Genomic DNA, 18251 nt, shown 5'->3' on the forward strand with positions numbered 1-18251 from the left:
CAAGGGGGAGAGACAATAGCTCTAAGGGGAGCTATTGGGACTGAGCAGTTTCCAAGGGAAATATGGAGGGCCAGGGCACCAAAATGCAAGTTTGCCTAGGATGCTATTTTCCCTAAGGCCAGCCCTGTATGCAGGAGTGGGGAACCCTGAGCCTCATGGGCCAGATCTGGCATGTGGGGGAGAAGAAGCACAGTGCCATGTGCTGCTGCTCATATTTCCCCCGGCTGGGAGAATGCGTTGCTGGAAACTGCTCGTGAGAGAGTTTCCCTGCTGCTCCCATTGGCCAGATTGAGGGGGTTTTATTTTTTGGGGGGGTGTTGCCTCTCACTTGTGTGACCCCACCTGATTTTTCCATAGGTCAGTGGCTCCCAACCCAACGGCTATTGTTGTTTCTCTCTCACTCACACACACACACACCGTATATATGCATATATAAATGCACATTGGCTGTGTCTAGACTGGCAAGTTTTTCTGCAAAATCATTTGATTTTGCGGAAAAACTTGCCAGCTGTCTACACTGGCCGCTTGAATTTCCGGAAAAGCACCGACGATCTCATGTAAGATCGTCAGTGCTTTTCCGGAACTACTATGCTGCTCCTGTTTGGGCAAAAGTCTTTTTCTGAAAGACTTTTGCGCAAAAGGGCCAGTGTAAACAGCACAGTAGTGTTTTCCACAAAAAAGCCCTGATCGCGAAAATGGCGGAAATTTGCAGAAAAGCATCCTGCCAATCTAGACGTGCTTTTCCGAAAATGCTTTTAACGGAAAACTTTTCCGTTAAAAGCATTTTTGGAAAATCCTGCCAGTGTAGACGTAGCCATTGTGTGTATGAAAAATAATGGTGCCTTATGATAATGGTTAACCATAGATTTCCGTAGGATGGCTACTTTTTACTTTTGGATACTTGAGTACAATTAAGATGCGATACTTTTGTACGTTTACTCAAGTAATTTTCCAGAAGGATACTTTGACTTTTACTTAATTCCATTTTTTTCAAAGTAGCAGTACTTTTACTCAGGTAACTTTTGGGGTACTTCATCCACCACTGACTAGCGGGGAGGGATGTTGAAGCTGCGGGCAGCCTAGGGACTAGACAGGGTGTGTGGAAGCCACTGGTGCCCTGAGGACCAGAGGGGGGATGTTGAAGCCGCAGGCGACCTGGGGGCTGGAGGGTGTGTGTATGGAAGCTGTGGTCAGCCTGGAGACTGGGGGGATAGGGTCAGTACATAGGGGTTTATAGGTCAAAACTTGGCACTCCTCCTCTGAAAGGTTGATGACCCCTGGTATAGCACAATGCACTGCTCAGTGTATTCCCTCCAATACCTACAAGCCAGTGCACCCAGCATGGCTTTATTGTATAAAAGAGACAGACTGTTATATTTCGTAGGTCTTTTAACACAACAAACACCACTCTGAGCAAGATGAACAGCATTGAGATTGGCCAGAGTTTGTTGGACTTGCAAATCAACCACAAACAACTGTCATCAGATTTTGTTAGTATTTATTGAATAGTTTGGTTGAATAATTTTTCACATTCCAGGTTAGTTGTTACTATTTGCTTAAATTATTTCACTATTATTTATTATTTGTATTGTGGTGGCATCTAGGAGTGGTGATCATGGTTCAGGACTCCATTGTGGTAGGCAACAGTACAATAAAAAATGTTAATTATTCACTATTAATTTTAGTTATCTACTGTTCACGGTATGTTTTCTGCACCCAGAATGAGTGAAACTTTTAAGGTGGATGATTAATTCACCATGCTCTGCAGTATAAATGTTAGTAAAGCTGATTATTATGTGAACCCATTCTTTTCAGTTATGTTTACTAAAGGCACTTTTCCAGTTTGATTATAGTGGATAAACTTTACTTTGCTAGATAATTAAAGACAATCTACTTGGCAAATGTTTTAAAGCTACTAGACTGAAATAGTGATAGAAATGTAGCTGTGTTAGTCTGGTGTAGCTAAAACAAAATACAGGACTATGTAGCACTTTAAAGACTAACAAGATGGTTTATTAGATGATGAGCTTTCGTGGGCCAGACCCACTTCCTCAGATCAAATAGTGGAAGAAAATAGTCACAAAGCTCATCATCTAATAAACCATCTTGTTAGTCTTTAAAGTGCGACATAGTCCTGTAGACTGAATAGTGTGTGTGATGAAAGACATGCACTGATAACACTATCAGGCCTCAACCTTGTTATTTACATAAGTGTTTTGATTTCATGTAGTGTTTTAAATTGCAAATAGAGATAATCATTACATAATAGTCCAAATGACCAGTTAAAACATTCTTATATGTATATAGAGAGAGGAAGTGATAAGAAATGGGTACCTTACCTATAAGCTGCTCCTCAAATGAGGAAATCTAATGTAAATGTGCTACGCAAGTGCGCAGTTCAGAGAGGGCTCAAGAGCTACTCTTAGAGCCCCTGAGATCTACCGGTAGCTCACGATCTACTGGTTGGTGACCACGGGTCTAAGGTAAACAGGATGAATTTTAATAAAGACAAATGCAAAGTGCTTCACTTAGGAAGGAACAATCAGTTTCATACATACAGAATGGGAAGCGACTGTCTAGGAAGGAGTACAGCAGAAAGGGATCTAGGGGTTATAGTGGACCACAAGCTAAATATGAGTCTATAAATGTGACACTGTTGCAAAAAAAGCCAACATGGTTCTAGGATGCATTAACAGGTGTGTTGTGAGCAAGACTTGAGAAGTCATTCTTCTGCTCTCCTCTGTGCTGATTAGGCCTCAGTTGGAGTATTGTGTCCAGTTCTGGGTGCCACATTTCAAGAAAGATGTGGAGAAATTGGAGAAGGTCCAGAGAAGAGCAACAAGAATGATTAAAGGTCTAGAGAACATAACTTATGAAGGAAGACTGAAAGAACTGGGCTTGTTTAGTTTGGAAAAGAGAAGATTGAGAGGGGACATGATAGCGGTTTTCAGGTATTTAAAAGGGTGTCACAAGGAGGAGGGAGAAAACTTGTTCTTCCTGGCCTCTGAAGATAGAACAAGAAGCAGTGGTTTTAAACTGAAGCAAGGGAGGTTTAGGTTGGACATTAGGGAAAAGTTCCTAACTGTCAGGGTGGCTAAACACTGGAATAAATTGCCTAGGGTGGTTATGGAATCTCCATCTCTGGAGATATTTAAGAGTAGGTTAGATAAATGTCTATCAGGGATAGTCTAGATCTGTGGTCCCCAACCCGGTGCCCGCGGGCGCCATGGCGCCCGCTGGGCTCTTTACATGCGCCCGCGGAGCCGTGGTCCCCAACCCGGGTGTGCCGCGCGTGCCCTGGCCCCGGCCTTGGCCCCACCCCCGGGCGCGCGGCGCTTACAGGGGGAGCGCCGGCCCCGGGCGCGTGGCTATGGGGGGGGCCCCGGCCCCGGGCATGCGGCTGGGGGGGGCCGCCCTTGGGCGGGCAAATGTCCCCGCCCCCTGGCGCCCGGCGGGCGAACAGCCACGCCCCCTGGTGCCCGACAACCTGAAAAGGTTGGGGACCACTGGTCTAGATAGTGCTGGGTCCTGCCGTGAGGGCAGTGGACTGGACTCTATGACCTCTTGAGGTCCCTTCCAGTCCTAGTATTCTATGATTCATTTTCTTGATGAAAACTGAAACAAAGAAGTAATTAAGCACCTCTGCCATTTCCAAGTTTCCTGTTATTGTTTCTCTCTCTTCACTGAGCAATGGGTCTACCCTGTCCTTGATTTTCCTCTTGCTTCTAATATACTTGTAGAACATCTTGTTACTCTTTATGCCCTGGCTAGATTTAGCTCATTTTTGTGCCTTTGCCTTTCTAATCTTGCACACTTGCATTGTTTGCTTATATTCATCCTTTGTAATTTGACCTAGTTTCCACTTTTTATACGACTCCTTTTTTATTTTTAGATTATATAAGATCTCCTGGTTGATCCAAGGTGGTCTCCTGCCATACTTTCTACCTTTCCTACACAGTGGAATAGTTTGTTCTGCCAGCCCTACCAGCTCTCTGAGTTTACTAAAATCTACCTTCCTGAAATCCACTGTCTCTATTTTGCTGTTCTCCCTTCCACCATTCCTTAGAATCATGAACTCTGTGATTTCATGGTCACTTTCACGGAAGCTGCCTTCCACTTTCATTGCAAACCGTTCCTCCCTATTTGTTAAATTCAAATCAAGAACAGCTGCCCCCCAGTAGCTTTCTCATAGTCTTATGTTCCCTGTTGCACCTTGTCCCTGTATTTCCCTTCACCTTTAGCTGGACCCTGTGAATGTCAGCATTGCTCCTCAATAAAATTCTGCACTTGGACCCTGTCCCTCACTGACTGGAGCAATCCAGACACCTCTTTTGCTGGCCTCCTGTGGAATATAAATGGGTTATTGGGCGACACCTAGTGGGGAAGAACTCCTTTTACACTGGGAATGTATGGAGAGGGAGTGCCGCGGTGGAGACAGAGCAGGGGTGGCAGAGAGCTGGTTTCCTTCTGACACTGGATGCTCCTTATCAGTTTTCACACCATACAAACCCCATATTGTACTCCAGGAAAACGCAGAGGAAAAGGCTGAAGATGGCACAACCATTTCTGGGTGATATTTGCCTGGGATTTTAACCTTCTCCCTCCTGACACATAAAAAACCAGCATTTCCAAGATTCCCAGAAACGGCTTCATTGTTCCTCGCTAGCTGGGCAGGTGCAGTTCAATGCAGGCTTGGGGATTTCTTCAGCACCATCACAAAGTGTATATACTCTAAATGCCTACAGTAAAAAGGACTCTAGCAACTTCTTATGTGATGCATTTGCACAAAGGGAGAATTCCTCATTTAAGATGGGTAATAAGCAAACGATATTTACTGATGAACAGCTAGATGCTTATCAGGTAAGAGTCTTACATCTTCATTAAGGGGAAGGGAGTGAATATGCTGCTTTGATTTTTTTATGTATGATCCATTTTAATTTATAAGAACATGTTTATACTTTAGAGTCACTCTCCCTCACCTATTATACCTGTTAATTAGACAATTAGTGTGGGCTTCTGCATGCATCTAAATCCAGTCTCCTCCTCAGGAGCAAAAAGCATTTTCCTTCACCACCAGGGAAGGGAATCAAATCCCAGACACTTAAGGCCAGGGAACAGAGATTGAAGTTTGTGGCCATAATGATGAATGAGAAGTTTTAGAGTGATGTTTGCACTGAACACGTATTAAAGAAGAGATTGTCCATCAGGCACATTTGCACATGTCCCTGATCCCTTCAGTGGCAAATTTATAGAGGTAAGTTTCATATTTCCTAAAGATCATGTACTGCACTAATTGCTCTCCAAAGCTGTAGAGAGGTTTTTTTTTTCCATTTTAATCCTTTACATGTGATTGCCCTACATTGTTTATAATTCTGGGTGGAGATTTTCCTTCTTCCCATAACAGAAAAAGATCTACATGTTGGAAGCAGCACTCTCCAGAAGTGGTTAGTTTTTATATCTTTTTTAATACAGCATGCCACCTCAGTTTCATTTTTCTCTGCCCAACAAAGTCTTTCCCAGTCTCCATTCAGAGATTATCAGCACACTGCAGAGGTGCCTGAAGCAGAGTGTGGAGCTGCCTGCACTACCAGTACAAGTCCAAGAAAATAAAAGATGGCAAAGTAAAATAGGACAAAGCAGAGAAAGGGGGAAGTTGAATAACACCAATAGAACTATACAAGTTTGGCTGCTCTGTTCTTTTCCACAAAATGTTAAACAACAGTAGAGTTGTAAATAACATTACAACATTCAGCTTCTCGCCTGACCAAGGTTCTGATCTAAAGTCGATAGTCTTTTCACTATCCTGAGTGGGCTTTGGAGCAGGCTTTAAAAAGGAATGCACAATTTCAAGAAATTAGATTAATCTGGGGTCATTTTAAATGGGGGCAGTCTCAGATTTGGCAAAGATCTTCTATACTTTGCCGATTACTTCTCACTTTAAAACAACTCCGCCCTCATGAAAACAAGATATTTATAATACAACTAGCCAATTGGTCCGTCATAAGACAGGATTTTCAGGTCTCTGCTCCTCATCAGTCTTCTCTCCTGAGCCTGCGGTCTCTCGCTCCATCTCTCTCTCTCCTCCTACTGCCTCCCACCCTCTCTCTCAGCTCTCCTCCGCCTTCTGCCTCTCCGTGCCGTCTCTCTTTCTCTTCTCCCCCTCCTGCCTCTCACTCTCTGCTCTCCTCTGTCTCCATCGGGAATGCATGCTCATCCAGACCCCACCCCCTAGGCGTGTACGTCACCGCCCTGCCCCCCTTCACCTCCCACCATGACGCTCGGCTGACTTCTGCGCCGCTCAGCTGGGCCGCGGTGCAGGAGCAAGCAGCTCAAACAGCCTCTCTCTGGGTATGTCTACACTACCCTCCTAGTTCGAACTAGGGGGGTAATGTAGGCATACCACACTTGCAAATGAAGCCCGGGATTTGAATTTCCCGGGCTTCATTTGCATAAGCGGGGCACCGCCATTTTAAAAACCCCGCTCGTTCGAACCCCGTGCAGCGCGGCTACACGGGGCACGAACTAGGTAGTTCGAACTAGGCTTCCTAGTTCGAACTACCGTTACTCCTCGTGAAACTCCTCGTTACGCCTCCTGCCTCTTTCTTTTCTCCCCCTCCCGCCACTCACTCTGTGTTTCTCTTCTCCTCCTCCTGCTGCATCTTTCTCATGCTCTCTCTCACTGTCCTCCGCCTCCTCTGTTCTCCTCTCTGTCTCCTCTGCGTCCGCTCCGCTTTCCTACTTTTGAATCCGGTGCTCTTGACTGACATCAGAGACGCTTGTTCAGGCCCCGCCCCCTGGCTGTTCCGCCATGGCACTCAGCTGACTTCTGCACCACTTAGCCGGGCCACCGCGTGGAAGCAAGCAGCGCAAGCAGCCGTTTGGGCCCCGCGCTCCCCATGCAGCACTCCTGTGCTGCATGGGGAGCATGGACCCCAAACAGCCGCTTGTGCCGCTTGCTCCTGTACGGCAGCCCAGCTGAGCGGTGCAAAAGTCAGCCGAGTGCCATGCCGGGAGGCAACAGTGCCGCCCAGAGGGAACAGCCAGTGTTTCAGCGTTACAGAGTCAGACATTGGGCTACTATATATATGATATGAGAATAAATACATTCACACACTGATTCAATATCCTGACTGGATTTCACCTTTCATAATGACATGATGTGTGCTTTTTTATGCTCATCCCATGATCATAAGGCTCATTTAACTTCACTTAGGCTATATCTAGACTGCAGGCTTCTTTTGGAAAAAGCTTTTTATGGAAGAGATCTTCCAGGAAAACTTCTTCTGAAAGAGAGTGCTCACGGTGCCAAAGTGCATCGAAAAAGCGATCTGTTTTGAAAGATAACATCCACACTGAATGGACACTATGTGATTACTATGAATGGAGTGGCCACCAAGGCACCTGTGCTTTTTCCTCTTTTCCTCTTCTTCCGAAAGAACTTCAGAAGCTTTTCCCTGTGCACACATGCCTTTTTCCAAAACAGCTCTTCTTGAAAAAGGCTTCATCCTCATAGAAGGAGGTTTACCAATGTCGGAAAAACCCCACTGTTCTTTCCATTTTCTTTCGAAAGAACGCAATTGCAGTGTGGTAGTAAGTGAGGGTTTTTTTGGAAAAACAGCTGTTTGTCCGAAAAAACTCTGTAGAGTAGACATACCCCTAGTTGCTGATCTCATTCCAACCTGCCATTGGTCATTGCAGTATATTTCGCAGCCTGAGCAAACTTAACAAAAGCTCAGCTTATAGCAACGCTCAGCATGCTGCAGAGAGGGAAATCAGAGATCTGTAAAACACCAAATGTCTGCATTCCTAATACCTATAAACGTAAACACAGAGCAGAGACCAGCTGCAGTAAAACAAAACAAGACCTGAATGTAATTAACATTAACATCTTGGCATGAGCTGGCAAATGTTAGAGCTGAAATGCCATCCTTAATTCATTTCATCTAGACTTTGCAGACCAAATCTTTTTTACACTCAGAAATGTATCTCAGACCCTTGCAATAGCCAGGCACAATGGGCTGAGTTAGTCTATGGCATTTCTCTTCTGCAGGAGTTAATAAAATTAATTAACATCTCTGAATTTTTAAAAGGGCTGGACAATTTTATGACCAGTAATAACATTTGTGGCTATTTAAGATAAGGGCCATTGAATTTCATGCTCCTGGACATAGCAATCACCATATTTGGTCAGGAAGGAATATCACCCACACCAAGTGCTGTGAGAGTGCAAAACAGATCATGGGGCATCTTGAGATCATGGGGCATCTTGAGATCATGCAAAAGTTCCCATCAGATGCTGCTTTGTTCATGGGCTTAAACTTCCTTTTGCACCTTTTTTTTAACTGCCATTCTCTGCTGTGCAATTCAGCATCTGCAGCAAAAAAAGACTGGATCCCACAGTTCTCTCTCACGCTCTGTTAACTGTCAGGAGGACCTTGCACATGGCTGCAGAGATCACTTTGAAATTACTGATAGAGGAAGATGATTTGGAGAAGCCTGACAGTGTGCTCGACATGGACAGCAGCAACTTGTCATTGTATTTGCTAGTCACAGAGTAGGTGTACAGAATAGATCATCGCTTTTGGACTAGGGAAATCAGCTTTGATTGGTGGGATTGCATTGCCATGCAGGTGTGTGTTGAAGGCCCCTGGCTTCAGAACTTTAGGATGCGTAAAGCAACCTTCCTGGAGCTGTGTGCTGAGCAGGTCTGCAACCTGTGGCACAAGGACACCAGAATCAAAGCTGCCCTCTTGGTTGAGAAGCATGCATCGCTTGCTATGTGGAAGTTGGTGACTCCCAATTGCTACCAGTCAGTTGCAAATCAAATTAGAGTGGGGAAGTCTACCATTGGAGCTATAATGCTGCAAGTATGCAGAGCAATAAATTGCATTCTGCTACAGAGGACTATGAGGCTAGGTCTACACTACAAAGATAAATACAAAAAAGAAACACAATTTGCAGTACTCAACTTGCGTATCTTTTTCCGATTTACTTCCGAAAGAGGCTTTTCCGACATTTGGCCTGTCTACATGGGGCCAAATTTAAAAAAAAACCCCTCTTTTGGAACATCTCTTCTTTTTCGTAAAACAAGGTTTACAGGGATGCTGAAAAAACGTATCTGCTTTTCTGAAATTTTTTCTGCAAAGCAGACACGTTCCTTGGATGTGGCAGAGCTTTTGCAGGATAACTCTGCTATCCCGGAAATGCTCTGCAATCTAGACATAGCCTGACTCTGGAAAATGTACATGATATAGTACCTGGCTTTTCGAACATGGGATTTCCCTACTATGGGAAGGGGGAAATTTTAGTAATTTTAGTGCCACCCCACCTTACCACTGAGTACATCAACAGAAAGGGATACTTCTCAATGGTGCTGCAGTTGCATGTTAATCACTATGGGCATTTCACAGATATAAATGCGGGGTTTTCTGAAAAGATGCATGATGCACACATCTTCAGGAACATTGGCCTATACCAGAGGTCAGCAACTTATGGCTCACAAGCCAAATGTGGTTCGCTATGGAGCCAGATATGGCTATTCTGGAGCCCCAACTCAGCCGCGCCAGCAGAAAACCAGCACTGATGCTACAGCTTTACAGGCCCCTGCAAGATTGGAATACTAGTGCCAGCTTCCTGCAGGAGGGAGTGGGAGAGAAAGCCCCAAGTCTCCCCACTGGATCCGCATTCAGGGAACAAAAATGGTTCTGTGTGCTGCCATTTTCCTTCCACTGATGTACACTTCCTGGAGGCTTCCTTCTGGCGAATGGGAACAGCAGGAGGCCATGTTAGATGGTGCCTGTGACATGGAGCGAAAACAAGTAAGTGTCCCCCTCATCATTAGTGTTGCCAGGTGTCCGGTATTCACCCAGACAGTCTGGTACTTTTGCCTGCAGTGTTTGAGCCACTGAACACTAGAACTGTTAGAAGCTCAAAGAACTGCTGTTAACATCAGGGAGTACTTTGAAAATAAAGAGCAATAATATAAACCTCTGTTACCGCCGCTTCCAGATTGCATATCCCCCTTCTCCAATGCAACACATAGCTGGGAACCTGTCTTTAATGCCTGCACTTGGGATCACAATGACTAGTTTGTGACATTGTTAAATAGTAAATAAAATCAAAGAATCATTATAAAATGTGGCTTTATTCATCAGAAAACAGTACACTTAAATATAATAAAGCAACTCCAAGAACTGGTAAGGGTCACAACTCACAAATGTGATTAGGTCCAGGTATTATAATCAAAGTTCGGAGAGGGAGGGGGGAGCATGGGAAAACGAGGACTTTTAGAGCGAAAAGGAATGTGAAGGCATGTGTCTGTGTGGGTCTGCTGGACACAGAATGTTGAATCTGTTGAAGGGAGTGGTGAACCCTCGGTTCATTATGCTGCTTCACTATAAACTTTAGAATTTCAGTCTGTTCTTCCATCGCCCTAATCATGCATTCTATGGCCTGCCTGGTGAAAGCCTGATTGTCCTTGCAGTTCCTCAGCTCACTTCCCAGCTTTGTTCCTGATGCCAGCACTCACTCGCTAATTGATTTAGCACTTTGCAAAACAAATTCTCCTTGTTATGTCTAGGACATTTCCTTATCTGCTGTAACCCCACCAAAGTGGTACAGAGAGGGACCATGAAGGTTTCTGTTGTTCACCACAATACACACTTTGTATTCTGTGATATAACTGAAATCAACATATCTTAAAATAAAAACCATCCAAAATATATAATTAATTTGAATTGGTATTTGACTGTTTAATGGTGTGACTAGTCACAATTAATTTTTTTAGTTAATTATGTGAAATAACTGCAGTTAATCCGCTGCCCTATAAAATCTGTATTTAACTTTTAAGGGATTGACCCTATTCACATTAATGTCAGTGGCAAAACTCCCTTTGGTTTCAATGGGTGAAGGTCAGGTTCTTTTTACTTTCTACCTCAGATTGTCATCCTCTTCTGGAACGAGGTGTACAGATAGTTCGGATTAGGCTTCCTAATCCGAACTTATCTAGTCCGTGCCGCGTGTAGCCGCACGGCACGGGGTTCGCACTAGCCGGCTTTTAAAAATGGCAGCGCCGGCTTTATGCTAATGAAGCCCGGGAAATTCAAATCCCGGGCTTCATTAGCAAGTTTGGTATGCATACATTACCCCCCTAGTTCGAACTAGGGGGGTAGTGTAGACATACCCACAGGGACTTGACACAGAACTCAGGTACATAGCCCCAGTGCAACCAGAACCCCAGATACATTTGTTTTAATCTGCATAAAAATGGCACACAGAACAAGTTCATAAGTTATTTCCCTTTATCAATGAAATAGAGATATGCCCAGCTGTTGGACCCCCTAAGTAACAGTTATTTACATCAATTTAATAAAAACACTTTTGTTTATTAAGCATAAAAATAGATTTAAGATGTTGCAAATGATAAACAGATCAAAGTAAAAACAAGGAGGAGTCCTCTGGCACATTAAAGACATACGCTTTCATGGATAAAAATCACTTTTTCAGATGCATGTCTAATGAAGTAGTTTTTACCCACAAAAGCTGATACCCAAATATATCTACGTAAAAGAATCAATGGACACAAATCTGATATTAAGAATGGCAACATACAAAAACCTGTAGGGGAACACTTCAATCTTCCTGGACACACAATTGCAGATCTAAAGGTAGCCATCCTGCAGCAAAAAAACTTCAAGACCAGACTTCAAAGAGAAACTGCTGAGCTACAGTTCATCTTCAAGTTTGACACAATCAACTCTGGATTAAACAAAGACTGTGAATGGCTTGCTAACTACAAAAGCAGCTTCTGCTCTCTTGGAATTCACACCTCCAGATCAGCTACTAGAAGTGGGCCTCATCCTCCTTGATTGGATACACCTCGTCATCTCCAGCCTGATCCTGGCCTGCATATTTATACCTGCCTCTGGAAATTTCTACTACATGCATCTGACGAAGTGGGTCTTTACCCACGAAAGCTTATGCTCCTACACTTCAGTTAGTCTATAAGGTGCCACAGGACTCCTCGCCGCTTTTGCAGATTCAGACTAACACGGCTACCCCTCTGATACTTGACACCAAATATATCTGTTAATCTTTAAGGACACCTCTACACAGCAGCACTAAAGCTGAAATGAGCTACGCAACTTGAGCTTCATCAATTGTGTAGCTTAAGTCAAAATAGCTTATTTTAGCTTTTGGAGCTGTCTAGACAGCAGGAATTCTGAGAGAGAGCATTCTTCCTCCAACTTCCCTTACTCCTCTGAAATGAGGGGTACAAAAGTTGGAGTATGGAGTCCTCCAGCTCAACAGTATTTTGACATGTTGAAATAATTGCTTGTAGTATAGACACAGACTTCGTTATTTCAGAATAACATCAGTTATTCCAAAATAACACTGCTGTGTAGACATACCCTTAAGTGCCACAGGACTCCTTGTTTTTACTTTGATGTCTCACTACTGCCAACAAATCTATTGTTTGGCTCCCTGCCCATAAATTGATTTTGCTCTAGGTGGGAGTCCTTTGTGTTTATACTCCCATGTGAAAGTACCACATTCAAAATGAGTTCCAGCATCAAAATGGCCACATATCTTAGCAGGACCAAACCTAGTCCAGGATTACAGGAAGAACAAGACTATTCACAGATCATTGTCTTGAGCGCTGGCCATTAAAGTTTCTTAGTACCACCAATGGATTTCACTAGAACACCTAGATTAATAAAAAGGATTATACTTCATATTTCTAACTTCAGATACAGGAGACAACAGAAGTTGGTCCAATAAAAACAACAGCCACGAAAGCTCATGATGCCATCTACATGTTTTGTTAGTCTATAAAGTGCTACCAGACTACTTGTTGTTTTTTAAGTTTATCCTGTACAGACTAACTCGGCTACCTCCTGAAGCTTCATTCTTAAAAGGTAGTTTTGTTTTCTTCATCATTGCCTCCACTTGCACATAAATCCCCCATTAGCTCACTAGTTAAATAACCATTTCCATTATTTTTCTGAGCCTATATAATTACAAGAAGATTGCTAATGACAATTTATTCGTCAAACTATACATGCCATTTGTTGGTAAATGAAGTGCTTTTAAATGATATCTTGACAGTAGGTGTTACATGTGCTGGAATTAATGCAAACTTAACCATCTGGCTCTTATTTCACTGTGTGCAGTTTCAGACAATGTGACATCACTATCAGGCACTCACAAGGAGCCCTCCGATTGTGCCCTTGTAACACTATTCTGTTACACAATATGCAAAAGGAGGAGCAGCCTCTCCTACCGCTTCATATAGAGAGGAGCAAGAAAACTTAATAATTGATAGCATCAGGCATGATCGCCTACCTGGAAACTGGAGACAACCTAGAGGATACTGCTACAATCAGCTATGATGGGTCTGTTTTGCCCTCACTAGAAGGAACAGGCACTTGGCCAAAATGATTCTCAGTGGAGGAATTAAATGATTTTCCTTCAGGAATCTAAAAAGCAAGAGTTATTTGCTTCCCTCACCGTCTCTAATCAAATATCTAACATTATTACCTTGTCAGTAAGTTATGCAATATTTTTACATTAAAACAATTATAAAGGGCCAAATCCTCATGCCAGCTTGATTAAACTGGGCAAGTGCTAGGTACAGTAGCGTGGAGAGGTAGAGCAGGAGAAATCCTCCTGCTAGACCATGGAGCTGCACTGCTGAGGATCTGCTTCCTTCCTGTTCCTCAGTCACAGACTGGAAAAAAAGAGAATGCCCATTCCCTGTGCTTCTTCCCCAAACATTGCCCCTATGCTCTTGCCCCAAAGAACTGTACCCATTCTGCCACCAAAGGATCTTTCCCAGCTATGGAGACTGAGGCAGGATTTGTTCCAAGTGAATAACATTATAAACTAGTCATCCTAATTTTGATACCTGAAATGATACTAAAACACATTATTAAATAATAAATTGTAAGCACCTAGAGTCTAGAAGGGATAAGCCAGCATGGATTTATCAAGAACAAATTATACCAAAGCAACCTAATATCCTCCTTTGACAAGGTTGCTTGCCTTGTGTCTGAGGGAAAGCAGTAGATGTGATATATTTGATTTTAGTAAGGCTTTTGACAGTTCCACATAACATTTTCATAAGCTAAGTAGGAAAATATGATCTCAATGAATTTACTATGAGTCAATGCTGTAGGAAGGAGCTGGATTACCAAAGCTCATGACAGAGAAATCTTCTCTTTATCCACAGAATAGCACACAGTAGTATGGGAAGTGTCAAGTTATGCTTTCTCATCATGTATCATAAAGTAGCTCATCCTTCACCTCATGTTGGATCCTGTAAGGAGCTGAGTACTCCGGCCTCAATCCAGCAAAACACTTAGGCACATACTGGAAAAAGGGCAAATCTATAAAAGGGGAATAAGGACAACCCAAGAAATTACAGAACAGTCAGTTTAACATCTGTACCAGGAAAGATAATGGAGCAAGTAATTTAAGAATTCATCTACAAACACCTGGAAGATAATAAGGTGATAGGTAACAGCCAGCATGTATTTGTAAAGAACAAATCATGTCAAATCAATTTGATAGCTTTCTTTGATAGGATATCGAGTCTTGTGGATAAGGGAGAAGCAGCGGACATGGTATTCCTAGACTTTAGTAAGGCAGTTAACATGGCCTCGCATGACCTTCTTCTCAATAAACTGAATACACCCTAGATGTGGCTACTATAAGGTGGGTGCATAACTGGCTGGATAACCATTCTCAGCGATCAAGTATCAGAGGGGTAGTCGTGTTAGTCTGAATCTGCAAAAGCGATGAGGAGTCCTGTGGCACCTTATAGACTAATAGATTTATTGGAGCATAAGCTTTCATGGGCAAAGACCCACTTCGTCAGATGCATATCGTGGAAATTCCAGAAAGTAGTTATTAATGGTTCACAATCCTGCTGGAAAAGCATGACAAGTGCGGTTCTGCTGGGGTCTGTTTTAGGACCAGTTCCATTCAATAACTTTATCAACGATTTAGATATTGGCATAGAGAGTACGCTTCTTAAGTTTGCAGATGATACAAAGCTGGGAGGGGTTGCAAGTGCTTTGGAGGATAGGGTCATAATTCAAAATGATCTGGGCAAACTGGAGAAATGGTCTGAGGTAAATAGGATGAAGTTTAATAAGGACAAATGCAGAGTACTCCACTTAGGAAGGAACAATCAGTTATACACACACAGAATGGGAAGTGACTGTCTAGGAAGGAGTACTGCAGAAAGAGATCTAGGGGTCATAGGGGACCACAGGATAAATTTGAGTTAATAGTGTGACGGTGTTGTAAAAAAAGCAAACATGATTCTGGGATGCATTAACAAAAGTGTTGTGAGCAAGACTCGAGAAGTCATTCTTCCGGTCTACTCTGTGCTGATTAGGTTTCAGCTTGAGTATTGTGTCCAGTTCTGGGCTCGACATTTTAAGAAAGATGTGGAGAAATTGGAGAAGTCCAGAGAAGAGCAATAAGAATGATTAAAGATCTAGGGAACATGACCTATGAAGGAAGACTGAAAGAACTGGGCTTATTTAGTTTGGAAAGGAGAAGACTGAGAGGGGACATGGTAGCAGTTTTCTGGTATCCCAAAGAGGAGGGAGAAAAATTGTTCTCCTTGGCCTCTGAGGATAGGACAAGAAGCAATGAGCTTAAACTGCAGCAAGGGAGGTTTAGGTTGGACATCAGGAAAAACTTCCTGTCAGGGTGGTTATGCACTGGAATAAGTTGTGTAGGAAGGTTGTGGAATCTCCATCTCTGGAGATATTTAAGAGCAGGTTTGTCAAGGCTAATTCCCCCACTCTGGCACAATAAATCTGCAAATGGGTATCCACAAAAGCAACCCCAAAACCTGATCTCTACAGCCTTTGGTACAAAAACTCCACCCAAAATACTAATACCCGGATTTTGGGGAATCCACTGCCACCATCAAGTGCTTTTGAACCCACAAACAAAGGTGGATGCTTGAAACCAACCCCAGGGCAGCCCCAGCTCTTTTCTCCAAAGAGCTTGAAAAGAAAAGAGAAAATACAAGTTGCAGTCTGTGATTGCTGTCCCCTCATCAGAGGCATGCAGATCCCACAGACAGATTTTCCAAGACATAGAAATGAACCAATATCAGGCTAATAAAAAAAGGAAATAACTTTTGTTATCCAAAACAATATTACCGTTGCAAGCATAATGACTAGATGGAAAAAGTCACCAATTAATATACTCATGGGGGACTCCCATGGGCGCAGGAGTTAGTTACAAAAGAAAGGAAAACCCATTTCTAACAGCACAGACATCAGATCCAAATTCCCAAAACAGAAAACAATAAAACCTGACGGATTTTTCTAGACTTTACCCTACTTACACATTATAAAGAGCCTTTTTCTTGGAGAGAGACATGTCTTCTGTCTCCCTCTGTATCTAGAGAGCAAACTGGCTCAAGAGGCAAAGGAGGGAAAAACCCCAAAATTCCTTTACCTCAGTTTGAAATCCGTATCTGCATTTCTATTGGCTGAGCAGATACCTGGCTAGGTACAGGGACACAGTGAACCCCTTAGTCTGCAGGCTGCTGGCTATCCTTCATGGTCATGACAAAGTTAGATAGACATCTATCAGGGATCGTCTAGACCAATGGTTCTCAGACTTTTTGGGCTCCAGAGCTCTTTACATGCATAAAAATGTATGTGGAGCCCCAGCAATCAGTCCACTGATTGTATGTGTTGTACCTATCGATGTTTCCATGTCAACCTTGCGGAGCCCTTGGAGATGTCTCGCGGAGCCCTGGGGTTCCACGGAGCACAGTTTGAGAAACACTGGTCTAGATGGTACTGGGTCCTGCTCTGAGGGCAGGGGACTGGACTCAATGACCTCTAAAGATCCCTTCCAGTTCTAGTGTTCTATGATTCTATACTAAGAAAGTGCATTAAAATTGGATCAAGGCCAGAGTTGTCTGAACCTAACAGGACTGAATCCTTTGGGATCTTGCTAATCTAAGTGTGCCTTTTCCATGACCCATTCAGTTGCTGGCCACTACTGAGACATGACAGACATCCACCAGGGCACCAACTACAAACAATAATGATGAGGGGCTTTAGAGTTATGGTCAAAAGTGCCAATCCTCAGATCTCCTTCCCCCAGCTATTCATATGGATGTTTGGAAACAGTGACTAAAAAACAAACAGGCATGATTGAACCAGACAGCCCGCAGAATCACCATTAGCTCTGACTGCTGCGCTTGGTGGTAGTCAGCAGCTCTGCTTTTGAAATTTAGTAAATTATTTCCAGCTATGCAATGGCTTGTCTCTCAAAATACTAATGGGAAAGTGGATTAATTTGTAAGCTGTTGGGGCAGGAACCACCTTTTTGTTCTGTGTATGTAAAGTGCCTACCACAATGGGGTCTCTGGTCCATGACTTTTGCTTTTAAGTGCTTCTGCATTATAAATAATTATGAATAATAGTAGTTTTCTATTTAGATTGCTGAATATATTTTGCGGTAACATTTTAAAAGTTAAAGGACATATTCCCTCAGATCCAGTTACTGCATGTTTTGGGTATGGAGCTCTTCTTATTGGCCTTGGTCCCCTTCGTAGTCAGGTCATCTCAAAACTCTGGAGTTTGCCTGAGCAATGCCACACATAGCATGTATAGCAGAAATTGTATGTTTTCTGATGTTTCAATCCATGAATAAATAAATAAAACCCTTCTGACAGCCATGCCCTCAGTTTTAGCACTCAGTTCGCATTTTAGTTATTTTACATGTCCTAATGCCTCATTGTGAACCAAAACCCAACTATGTATAAGCTTACCTTCTTTCCCGGAAGGTTGAAGCCATTGTTTTTAAGTTGATATCTGTATCACTCTAGTACAGTAATGTGTTTTCTTTTTTTAACAGGATTGTACCTTCTTCACTCGCAAAGAAATCCTCCGGTAAGCAGATCATACTCCATTCTTCCTTCATAATTTGTATCGAAATGGCCAAATTCTGCTTTCCTCACTCATGTGACGAAACCCAGTAAAGCCAATGGGACTACTCATGTGAGTAAGTGAGTACAGGATTCGGTCCTAAAATGTACCTATAATACACAAATTATGCACTCAATAATATTCTGCAAGCTAGGGAATAACTATTCTTATTGTAATATTGTTCACTGGCAAGAGCGGAGATAGGAACAAACCTTCTAGTACCCTGGCAGAGAAACTTAGGGCAGTCATTCTTTTCAAGTGCCTGCCAACTTGCACTGT

The 18251-nt window shown here is 43.0% G+C and overlaps 1 protein-coding gene across 4 annotated transcripts in view; it reads left to right on the forward strand.

Moving 5' to 3' along the window:
* Nucleotides 1–18251, forward strand: part of CIB2 (calcium and integrin binding family member 2) — a 127823-nt gene that overhangs the window by 21228 nt on the left and 88344 nt on the right. For 3 of the 4 annotated variants that reach the window (XM_075897624.1, XM_075897625.1, XM_075897626.1), the window contains exon 2: nt 17902–17936. In XM_075897624.1, coding sequence (XP_075753739.1) covers nt 17902–17936 — 35 coding nt within the window. Of the gene's footprint in view, nt 1–4344; nt 4861–17901; nt 17937–18251 lie in introns of those variants that run through there. The other variant, XM_006116963.4, reaches the window with a different exon arrangement.

The sequence above is a fragment of the Pelodiscus sinensis genome, chromosome 14, assembly GCF_049634645.1.
Source record: "Pelodiscus sinensis isolate JC-2024 chromosome 14, ASM4963464v1, whole genome shotgun sequence".
Classification (NCBI taxonomy): domain Eukaryota; kingdom Metazoa; phylum Chordata; order Testudines; family Trionychidae; genus Pelodiscus; species Pelodiscus sinensis.